The sequence below is a fragment of the Camelina sativa genome, chromosome 1 (assembly GCF_030686135.1).
Source record: "Camelina sativa cultivar CO46 ecotype springtype chromosome 1, ASM3068613v1".
Lineage (NCBI taxonomy): Eukaryota > Viridiplantae > Streptophyta > Magnoliopsida > Brassicales > Brassicaceae > Camelina > Camelina sativa.
In genome coordinates, this window is record NC_141880.1 from 5,668,466 (window position 1) to 5,680,566 (window position 12,101).

The 12,101-nt window shown below is 43.3% G+C and overlaps 2 protein-coding genes and 2 pseudogenes across 2 annotated transcripts; 2 read left to right on the forward strand and 2 right to left on the reverse strand.

Annotated features, from left to right (window-relative positions):
• Window positions 1-47: 47 nt before the first annotated feature.
• On the reverse strand, window positions 48-2,285 carry LOC104704741 (uncharacterized). Its single transcript, XM_010420779.3, has 4 exons — window positions 1,560-2,285; window positions 1,262-1,393; window positions 770-1,084; window positions 48-573 (listed from the first exon to the last, which is right to left on the reverse strand). Exons 1-4 carry the CDS (start codon window positions 2,037-2,039, stop codon window positions 163-165), a joined length of 1,338 nt encoding a protein of 445 aa, XP_010419081.2. The 5' UTR covers window positions 2,040-2,285; the 3' UTR covers window positions 48-162.
• Window positions 2,071-3,256, reverse strand: LOC109132712 (uncharacterized; annotated as a pseudogene).
• A 1,215-nt stretch (window positions 3,257-4,471) lies between these two features.
• LOC147949583 (uncharacterized) lies at window positions 4,472-11,640 on the forward strand (annotated as a pseudogene).
• LOC147949584 (uncharacterized) lies at window positions 7,386-9,227 on the forward strand. The gene has a single exon (XM_087449664.1). The coding sequence runs from the start codon at window positions 7,389-7,391 to the stop codon at window positions 9,225-9,227; it is 1,839 nt and encodes a 612-aa protein (XP_087305790.1). The 5' UTR covers window positions 7,386-7,388.
• Window positions 11,641-12,101: the final 461 nt, after the last annotated feature.

The following is a 12,101-nucleotide window of genomic DNA, read 5'->3' on the forward strand; positions in this document are numbered from 1 at the left end:
ACTACTTGTTTTGTTAATAAAGTACCTCTTAGTTCAATATCATGGAATTTTCGAAAACATCATTAAACCCAAGAAACATGTCTTTTAAATACTACATTAAGCCCAACGAAAATATGTCTAAAGTACCAGCAAATAAGCAAAAAAATACAGTACAGATCGTCATCACTTTTGTGTCTTCCTCCTCCGCCTGATCTGCGGGAAACTGAGAGGGGTCGGTAAGGTTGCAACCCTAGTTGTCTTCTCCATCGAGATTATGCAGCCAAGGTTCTCAAAATGTTTCCTTAGATCAACTGTGCTCATCCTAAGATCTTTAGCTATGTCTTCTGGATCGGTCTTGAAATTATCCACGTGAAGTGAAAGCACAAGAACATAGCTTGTCAGAAGGTTGGACTTCTCAACAGGTATCCTATCTGATTCAGGATCCTTGAACATGCTAACAAATTTCCGATGGATGATATCTGGAATCCTGTGGTTTTTAGCGGATTCAAAATTCATAGAGCTTCTGTCCTTGAACTTAATTAGATGAGTGAGAAACGTCAAAGCACCAGAAACCCTCTGCTTCTCGTCATCGTCCTGCATATCAAACAGCAAAAATCAAATACGCATACAGAATCTGAGCTGTAGATGAAACTATGACGATCAAATTGACTATATCTACAAGTTCAGAATCTTTGTTAACAGCAAAGCCAACATGATAGTTCCGCATGTTAGAGTTACCATGTTTACCACGTATATGCATATGCTACCAATAATAGAATCAAAATCTTACCTTGATATCTCGCAACTTGTACAATCTGTTGCGGACAAAAAAAGGGTAACTGTCAGGTGCTGCTTCAGTTTCCTGCTGCAGAAACCTGTATATATCTCCAAGGAAGTTCCATTCTCCCTTTTCGATGATTTTGTCCAAAGGATAAGCTTCCCTTGGAGAAGTTGCAGAGGCATCATAAGGAGGAATGTTGCGTGCAACAGTAGAACTGGTTCCTTCAAGAGCCCCCGTATTAATATCAAGTTCATTAAGTTTCCCGTCAAGGAACTTCTGAGTCTCGGCATCATCTCCCAGATTTAAGTTACGCTTCTTCTTATCCTGCATAAAGACACACACATTCTCATTAAGATTTATAATCCTCTCAATGAATCTCAAGATTAATATAGGTACTAAGTCAGAAGCTAGGATTATATACAGCAGCTTATATTTGCAATGATACCAATAAGACTGATAGATACTGTAGAGAACAAGTGACACATAGAAAAGATGACATACCCGAGAAACAACTTTCTTTGTACTATACTTCTGGTTAGTTTTGCTTAGTCGATCTCTTATGCTAAGTTCTGCGTCTGAAGCTTCTTCCTCATTTGCTTCTTCAGTTTTAATTCTTGGCTCCAATCTTATTATCTGCAAGTTAAAACCCAAAACTTCAACTCTAGTTTCTAATAACACAAACCAAAACTCAACTCCCAAAAATCATTCCTTTTATTATTAACAATACACTAAAACATTCCCACTAACTCAAACCTCATCAAAAACAAGGGTAACAGAAAAAAAATCTATTTTTTCAAACCTTATTGTGCGCAACCGGAAAAATCCTGATCGTCTTCTTCTCTCTATTGACGACACCCAATGCATAAGCAGTAGTCTGCATAGCCGCTTGCTCCCCAGTGTAATTCGTTCCCACGAACTCCACGTTCGCGCCAGGAGGGCTTACCACAACCTGAAGCCTCTTCTTCGTCTCATCCTTATGCTTGTAAACAGTAACTTTTGGAGTTTCATGAACTTTCTCGCCCGTTTCTGGATCTACCTCGCAAGGATCGTAGCTTGTAGAGAAATAAGCGACGATAGGAGAGATTCTATCGGGTCTCTCACGGATTTGTTTCACCTTGAGTCTGATTTTCTTGTCTCTGTTTTGATCCTCTGTTTCTGGTTCTGTTTCTGTTGCAATCTCCTTCCCTTTCCTTTGCTTCTTCTCTAGAGGTTCTGGTGTGTTGAACTCCTCCTCTTCCTCTTCGTCGTTAAGGTGGTCAATCATGTCTTCGCTTCCCATGGTTGTTAAAGCTTTGGATTCTCTCAGTCGATCAAAGAAGCTGCAAACAATGTAGAAGAAGAGACCACTCACTAAAATACTAAAACCCTAATTTCGGCGACTTTGTTCAGGAAAAATTGCAAAACGGACCCTTGTATTTATCCAAGTTGATTAAAAAGATCTTCACATAATTTTTGTTTTTTTACCCTTGAACTTTTGACCCGTTCTAAAAGGACCCCAACGTCATAACGACGTCTACGCTCGTCTGAGAGAAAACAACGCGTTAGTTCATCAGAAACAAATAAAACGACACGCTGTTTGTGATTTGTGAAAAATTTATTATTATTATTATTATTATTATTTTTTTTTTTTTTTTAACACATACCTTCATTAATTACAACCAAGTGCCTCCTAAAAGAGATACACCTACAATACAACAGATATAAAAAGATTACTCGAATAAACGAACCAGGTAACCAAAAAGGAGTCCGAAGGGGAGGTAAGCCGCTGAGCTCTCGACAAAGGATCGAGATGACACCGAATTATGCTTTTAACTTCAAGAAGTTGAACAGAAGCAAGTGAAAGGTATTGTTATGGATACGATAATTGCGTTCTGTCCAGATTATGTAGACCGATGCTTGACACGCTAGCCGAAGAATCAAAGCTGTGTTCTTATCTCGGCAAGGATTCTTCAGCCATGTAACTCCATCCTCAAATAAAGCAAGTGGAGAAACATGGGCTCACGATGTGAAATAGTGCCAAATCTCAGAGGAATAAGCGCAATCAAAGAATAGATGTTGCCGAGACTCGTCGTGTGAGTTGCAGTGCAGACAGAGTGGAGACACCACTAGACCCCAGCTGTGAAGTCTATCCTTTGTATGAAGCCTGTGTCTAGAGTTAACCCATGCAACAAAAGCATGCCTAGGAATCCTTCCTATAAACCAAACTGCTTCATACCATTCCACTCATGATCTAGGCGGGTTCAAGTAAGACCAAGTTTTTACAGTAGAGAAAGTATATAGGGTACACCATCACCAATCTTCCACATATAACAATCATCCCCTGCATCCGCTTGCAAATTCACTACATAATTATTATCTTATCAAAAACAACAAAACTATCTTGGAACATTGAGACCTCAATTTTTGCTTTTAATCGAACTTAAACTTATATTGATAAGGATGAGATGAAGAAGAGGCTTCAGCTATCTAATGTGGAAGAAGATTCATACAATCCATAATGTTGACCTTATAAAAATCTTATAAAAACTTATTAAAACCTTGTAAACGCTTTTAAAAATCTATAAAACCTTATAAAAATCTTATAAAAAATCTTGTAAACGCTTTTACAATGTTTTTAAAAAAAAATTTTATAAGATTTTTATAAGGTTTTTTTAAGGCATTTACAAAGTTTTTATAAAGTTTCTACTTATAAAAACTTTATAAATGTCTTATAAATATTTTTAAGTCGTTTAAACCTTATTAAAACCTTATAAAATTTTTGTAAACTTTTTTTGGCAGGAATATTTTTTGACAATATTGTTTTGGCGGATTTTTTTTTTTTTTAATTTTGGTGGGAAAATTTTGTTTTTTAAACTAGAGTTCGGGTTTGTAGAAAGAGGTAACTGTTGTATTGGATTACAAGATTTGCAAGCGTGTAGCCTATCTTGGGATGGTTATTAGCAGTACAGTGTCATTCTCTGCCTCGATGAGCCTCATTCTTCTCTTCATCAGTGGTTTACGACTAAGGTACCAACCAATCAACTATGTACAGTACAATTTCATATAAGAAGACTACTTAATTAGTACGTCCTCCGTTTTATGTAATTTTTAGATTAGTTTAATATTTTCTATTATGTAGTCTTGTTTATAATTGGTTGAACTTTTTTAAATTAGTCTTTTTTTAATTTGCGAGTTTTTAAGCAAAATATCATATATTTTGAAACGGATGGATATTCAATCTATAATAACTTGCATGAACCCTCGAATTTTATAGTAACTTTTGCGTTTGACAATTTATTACTGAAACAGTGAAAAGTTAGAACTAAAAGTCTAAAAATAGTCATGTAAAAGAATTAAGGTTAAGATGTTGATTTTAGGTTAGTGTGCCCAATGGTTGACTTAAACTACTTAACAAAACAGATTGGTATAAAATACTAACTCGATCGTTTTTTAACTGGACTTACTGACTTTATATGAAAAATAATAGATCTCATATATCATAGTTATCTTATGATGTTTTTGTTATACACTCCGCAGCGGTAATTTGTGTATCGGCAGCGTTCTTTTTCGCAATCGTATTGGTGCCATCCGACGATGAAATAATTCTGTATATGCTTCTGATTTATTTTTTATTTTGGGTCGCGTTTCCTGTTTTACTATTCCTAATCCAACTTTTTTTTTTTTTTTCCTAATCCAACTTGTTCGATTGATATGTTGGCTTATTTGTCGCATATGTCGTCGTATTTGCCAACGTCGTCGACGATCCCCTCCACGATTGCTTCCACTAGCTACATCCATCTCGGCCAATTGACGAAGAGTAGGAACTATGAACATGTGGCTCAAACTCACGTATGAAAGGACAATGTGTCAGCAATGTTACAACTATAATATATGCCTCTTATTGTCATTTTATAAGGTTTAACATGGGGGTTTTTGTATTTCTTCATTGAAATTAAATTGTGTTATTAAATTAATTAAGACGTTGATCAGTACCATACAATAGTTCAGCAATCTAATGTGGAAGATTCATACAATTCATATATAATTTATTATGTACGAAAGCATCTGTGCCGGAACATGTGAAAATTATGATGTAAATACACCAAATTCATGATTAGATTTTTTAGTTAAATATTTCTGGGTAAATTTGTATCGGACTAATTTCATGACTGTCGATCACAGTCTGTAAGCAATTATTTTTTTGGTTAGGGGTTCTTTAACATTTAATATTTTCTTCTCTTTCCAATTCGATAACAACAATATATATATATATATATATATATATATATATATATATATATATATATATTTATTTTAGGCTAGCTACATGTTTATTAGAGAATTACTGAATTAATAATAAATAAATAAAAACTAATACATGCTATTTTGTTTTGTTACCCACCTCACTCAGATACATATTTAAGCTGAGTTATCCAACATATTCTATATGAGTAACATATGGATTTAAATTTATGCATATATATATATATATAAGTAAAATCGTGGTGTGATATATATACGAGCATGGTTTTCTTATGCGACACTTTTATTATAATAGTTAAACTTAAAAGGGCCTTGTGGGTATTTTTAATCTAATAGCGACTATTTCAACCACTAAATTGCATTGGTCGTGGACTCGTAGTTGATTACATGAAGTTACATTTATATTTGGTATCAGAGTAACCACCAGATTACATTGGTCGTAGACTCATAGTTGATTACATGAAGTTAAGTTTATATTTGGTATCAAAGCAACCACCAGATCATTACATTATGTTGGTAGTAGATTATTATCTATTTTACAGTGGAAAAACAGTATCACGTAATTATTTTCACTGTCCAACATTAACGACTGATCTACTTTTGATTTGCTGAATGCTATGCAATTTGCAGCGAGTGTTCCATCTTCATCTATATATATCTCCAACATTTTATTTGGCAAGTTCATTCATTTGACACATCACACATGTAGATGTAGGTACTATGAAAATCAAAGACCGTTGAAAGAATAGAAAAAGAAAAAAGAAGCTCCCAAAGTCAAATTTGATGTTGTGCAATTCCAAACCTAAAAAACTTGAACTCTATATAAATATTAAAAAAAAAAAAAAAAAAAAAAAAGCGACGACTACCTAAATATCGCTGTGTTGACTTGCTGATGTAGTTCTCAAATAATATGTTTTCTATTGCCATAATCAACATACGAATAGTATCAAACTAGACTTTTAGCTGATGAAACCAGAAATTTCTATCCCTCTTCCTTAAAGCAAGAGTTCATTCTTTTTTTCCTATATAATCTGTTGGATATGGGCTACGCCCAATATGCCACTCGGCTCAACGACACTCATTAGTTGCATTCTCGGCCCAGCGAGGTTGAAAGCAAGTCATTAATTCCCGCAAAGGGGCAATCTCGGGAATTCGTGAAGGGAACCCTAAACTCTCCTAGGTCAACAGTCTCCTATAAAAGGAGAAAACATTTATTGGGATCATCATCCTGACCCGCGGACAATACCCCCAGAGCAATACTTTGCATCGAAAACTGCTATTATCTTTCGTATAACTCGTCTTGTTTTCTATCGTCATTTTAAGCTTACTAGTTCGTCTGTGGACTAACGAGCTCTAATACGATTTGTTTAAGTGACGATCTCACGTTTTTCCCGATTAATAAAGAACTTGCTCGCTCATTCCCACTAAATCTTATTTGTTTAAACTATGTAATTCCCCGGTACAAACAATTGGCGCCCACCGTGGGGCAAGAGTAAAGCGTTTCTTTTAACGACTCAAAATCGACGATCCTCACTTCCTCAAAATCTCAAAAGGCATGACGAACCCCAGCGAAAACTTCGACGAAGCAACGGAGCAGCCAACGGGGCAGCGATGGGGGCGAACGAGGACGCGAACTGTCCCCCTGCCGAGTTCCCTGCCGAGCTCCCTTCCGAGCTCCCTGCCAAGCTCCCTGCCGAGCTCCCTTCCGAGCTCCCTGCCAAGCTCCCTGCCGAGCTCCCTGCCGAGCTCCCTGCCAAGCTCCCTGCCGAGCTCCCTGCCAAGCCCAGACGAGGGCCCATTGCCGAGCACAGTCTCTCCGTCGGCGCCTGACACATCCTCCGAGCCTCCTGTAGCTGCGCACGCCGGAACCGGACCTGTCGCAGACCAGCTGGTTACCAGCGCCGCTGCCCTCCTAACCGCCGCTCTCACCAACGCTACCGCTCCCCCCAGCGCCGCTTTCCCCTTACCTATACAAAGAAACAGACTCGACGATATGATGCAGATCATTCTCGGTCGTCTTGATGGCCAGGAAACACGAACGAACGAACGGCTCGAGGCCATCGCAGCCGCACAAGAGGCCTCGCAGAACCAGATCAGCAGGCTCCAACGAAGGAGGGGCGAGCGCCGAAACGACAGCAGTCCTGCCGGCGAGAACGAGAATCCTCCCCCAGCGCAACCTTCTGTGGAGGACCGATACGACGGCCACAGACGCCGCCCGACGTCCATTATCGTAGGATCCGTTGATCGCCGCAGTCGAGAGGAGCCAAATGAAGAGCTGCGAGACGGCCATGACCAAAAGAGCGGTAGCCCGCCGACTCCGACATTGCCGATCCAACAACAGCCCAAAGCCGACCTCAAGGATGAAACCATACGACGCCTAGAGGCGATGGTCCACGAACTCTCTTCCAGAGTCCATCGAGCCACGAGCTCTGCTCCCAACCTCGATCGAGTGCTCGAAGAAGTCCAACGCTCACCGTTCACGGTGCGAATCTCCCGCATTCAAGTCCGCTACGTAAACAAGTTCAAGTTCACCCCGTACAACGGATTAGACGATCCGAAGCCATTTTTGACGTCAATGAGTTTTGCAATCAGCCGAGCTCATTTCAGTGACGAAGAGTACGAAGCTGGCTGCTGCCAGCTGTTCGTTGAGAATTTAGCCCATGAGGCTCTAGGGTGGTTCTCCCGGCTCCCACCGAACTCGATAGGGAGCTATCACGAGCTTACCACCGCCTTTCTTCAACATCACTCTACATTCATGATTCGAGGCGCGTCAAACGCCGATCTCTGGAACATGTTCCAGCGAAACGACGAATCTCTCCGAGACTTCATGGAAAGGTTTAAAAGAATCGTGTCAAAGCTCTCGATTGCCGACGACACAGCAATATCGGCTCTCCGAAATGCTCTCGCTCACGGCTCCCAATTTAGGGAAGACATCATAATACACGAGCCCCTGACTCTGGACGACGCGCTACATCGCGCTAACAGATACATAGAGTTAGACGAAGAGAAGGCATCGAGGACAAACCGTCCAGAACCCCCGGCCCCTAAATCATCCAAAGGAAAAGAGAAGGCACAAGACGAGCATCACGAGCCTCGTCAACACTTCGACAAAGAATACGCCGACAAGTTGGACAAAGGAAAGAAAGTCCAAACGTTTGCAGTTAGTAATCAAGATCCCAAGGCGTCTTCATCAAGACCGTGGAATAACAAGTGGGTCCGAGACCCATCAGGAAAGGGTGGCAACAAATATTGCGAATACCACAAGCGAGCAGGTCACTCAACAGAAGAGTGCCGCACCCTCCAACAAATATTGCTCGACAAATTTAAAGAAGGCCAAATTGACGTCGATCTCAAGCGACGTCAAATAGCCGCTCACAGGGATAACCATTTCTTCAATCCTGAGAACGAAAACCCGAGCAAGCAATATGACGCCGCCACCGCGCCACAACCGAGACCCAAAATTCTACCTCCGCCCCCACCAACCCATAAAAGGAATCCCGAGCGAACTGAGGATGCCAACGCTCCGGCTCCACGCCGAAGAATACACATGATCATGGATGGTCTGGCGACTTGCCGCGACTCGGTCCGTTCTATCAAAGCTTATCGACGGGGACTAGAGGCCAAACGAGGATGGTTAGCTCAAAGCACGCCACCTACTACGAACTCCGATCCAATCGTGTTCACAGAAGCCGACGCATCAGGTCTCACTGGACCCCATAACGACCCACTGGTGGTCGAGATGGAGATCGGCGAGAGCATGGTTACCAAAATCTTGATCGACATAGGTAGTTCGGTAAACGTCATTTTCAAAGACGTGCTCATTCAAATGGAAATCGACTTGCGGACCACCGAACACGATGTTCAACCCCTCACCGGATTCGACGGTGACACGGTTATGACGGAGGGTACGATCATGCTGCCGGTCTATGTGGGCGGGACGATGCATTGCATCAACTTCGCTATCGTCGACAAGCCGATCGTATACAACGTCATCCTCGGCACTCCTTGGTTGCATAAGATGAAGGCCGTGGCGTCAACTTACCACCAGTGCGTAAAGTTCCCAACTCCTAGAGGAATATTTACACTACAAGGGGACCCGCTGGTAGCACGAACCTGCTTCATCATCGAGCGTAACAACGCCACGCTCGGACGTTCACCGTTTCGGACTCAGCCGAGCGCCCAGACAGTCGTGTTCGCCCTAACTCTGAATCAATCGTCCAAGTAAATATTGACTCTTCCGACGCAACTCGATGCGTGGGAATTGGGGCCGACCTACCACAACCAATCAAGGACGAGCTCGTAAAGTTCCTGTGCCAGAACGCAGCGACCTTTGCGTGGAGCATGAACAGTATGACCGGCATCGACCCAAATGTAACCTGCCACGAGCTCAATGTGGACTCGACGTTCAAACCGATCAAACAAAGGCGTCGAAAGCTCGGGCTAGAGCGTACCGCCGCCGTTAACGAGGAGGTCAAGAAACTACTCGAGGCTGGATCCATCCGTGAGGTTAAGTATCCTGACTGGCTGAGCAATCCTGTAGTGGTGAAGAAAAAGAACGGCAAGTGGCGAGTGTGTGTCGATTTTACCGATCTCAACAAGGCATGTCCAAAGGATAGCTTTCCCCTGCCGCGCATCGACCAACTAGTCGAGGCGACCGCGGGGAACGAGCTCTTGTCGTTCATGGATGCGTACTCAGGATACAACCAAATTATGATGCACAAGAACGATCAAGAGAAAACGGCTTTCATCACCGATCAAGGAACTTACTGTTACAAGGTTATGCCATTCGGCCACAAGAACGCTGGTGCAACCTATCAGCGCCTCGTCAACCTCATGTTTGCCGAGCAGCTCGGACGAACCATGGAAGTTTACATCGATGATATGCTGGTCAAGTCAATCCAGGCCGTTGATCACGTCTTGCATCTCGCTCAGTGTTTTGAAGTGCTAAACCGATACAATATGAAGCTGAACCCAGCCAAGTGTTCGTTCGGCGTGACTTCTGGAGAATTCTTAGGATACCTCGACACGAAGAGAGGTATCGAAGCTAACCCGAAACAAATTTCGGCGCTCACCAACCTCCCATCACCACGCAACACCCGAGAAGTTCAGCGCCTCACCGGGCGGATCGCTGCTCTGAACAGATTTATTTCACGCTCTACCGATAAATGTCTACCTTTCTACCAGTTGCTTCGTAGCAACAAAAAGTTTGAATGGGATGATAAGTGCGAGTCTGCTTTCCAAGAACTCAAGCACTACCTAGCTACTCCCCCTGTCCTAGCAAAGCCCGATCAGGGCGAAACTCTATATATGTACATCGCTGTCTCCGGTTCGGCGGTCAGTGGCGTACTAATCAAGGAGGACAGAGGAGAACAACACCCAATCTTTTATGTGAGTAAAAGCTTAGACGGAGCCGAGCTCCGATATCCCACGTTGGAAAAACTCGCTTACGCTGTAGTTATTTCGGCCAGGAAGCTTCGGCCGTATTTTCAATCCCACACTGTTGAAGTCTTAACCAACCAACCTCTGCGAAGCATCCTCCACAGCCCCAGTCAATCGGGCCGCCTGGCGAAGTGGGCAGTGGAACTCAGCGAGTACGACATCGAATATAAAAACCGCACTTGTGCAAAATCTCAGGTGCTCGCTGATTTCTTGATCGAACTCCCCCCAAGCTAGAGTTCGGCTGTCCGCGAGAGGAGAAGTGGACACTGCACGTGGATGGCGCATCCTCTCGACACGGCTCCGGGATCGGCATTCACCTCATTTCACCAACGGGTGAAGTACTCGAACAATCGTTCCGGCTCGCCTTTCCCGCCTCAAACAACGAGGCCGAGTACGAAGCCCTAATCGTCGGAATGCGATTGGCAAGTGGAATATGAGTGAAAAAGATACAAGTCTTCTGTGACTCACAGCTGGTAACTCACCAGTTTAGCGGCGATTACGAGGCGAAGAACGACCGCATGGATGCCTACCTCCGAGTTGTCCAAGATATGTCCAACAATTTTGAGACATTCGAGTTGAACAAAATTCCCCGAAGTGACAACGCACCGGCCGACGCTCTGGCCGTCCTCGCATCCACCTCCAATCCTGACTTACGCCGAGTAATCCCTGTCGAGAGCATCGATCGACCAAGCATCAATCTCCCCGCGCACGTCGAGCCCAACATCCAAGATAAGAAAAAGAAACAACAGCTCATCGAACACGAGACTTTCAGCGATCAAGTCTCGAAAAAGCAAAGAACAAAGGACAGCAACCCCATACTCACGCTCTTCGTCATCGAACCACCGGCAAATGTGCCACATGTGGAGTGCTCGGCCGAGCAGGGATCTGCAACCAGCGAAGAAGGACGAACTTCGTCGTCTCAGGAACAATCGCCACCATCTCACGAACGAGCGTCATCATTGCACGCCCAACCCAATCCTGAACTTCACGAGCGACCACACGATTGGCAAGAAGAAATCCGTTGTTTTATCGCAGACGGTATCGTCCCTTCAGACAAGTGGGAGGCCCGGCGCCTTCGAACTCGCTGTGCGCATTACACACTTCTCGATGGCAACATCTTCCGTTGGACAGCATCTGGTACACTTTTGACTTGCGTCGGTCCCGAAGAAATCAACGATGTAATGAGAGAGGTTCATTAAGGTTCTGGCGGTAATCACTCAGGAGGTCGCGCGCTCGCACAACGCATACGCAACAATGGTCATTATTGGCCAACTATGAACGACGACTGCAATAAGTTCGTCGCTAGATGCGAGAAATGCCAGCGCCACGCTCCGATTATCCACGCGCCAACCGAACTGTTGAGAACGACCTCTCCACCATATCCTTTTATGCGATGGGCAATGGATATCGTTGGACCTCTCCCTGCGTCCCGTCAAAAGAAATACATTCTCATTATGACGGATTATTTCACCAAATGGGTTGAAGGCGGCGCCTACGCAAAAATCGGAACAAACGAAGTCCAGAAATTTGTGTGGAAGAACATCATCTGCAGGCACGAAATTCCGTATGAGATCGTCACCGACAACGGCGCGCAATTCACTTCGCTCCAATTCGAAGGTTTTTGCGCGAAGTGGAGAATCCATTTGAGCAAGTCGACCCC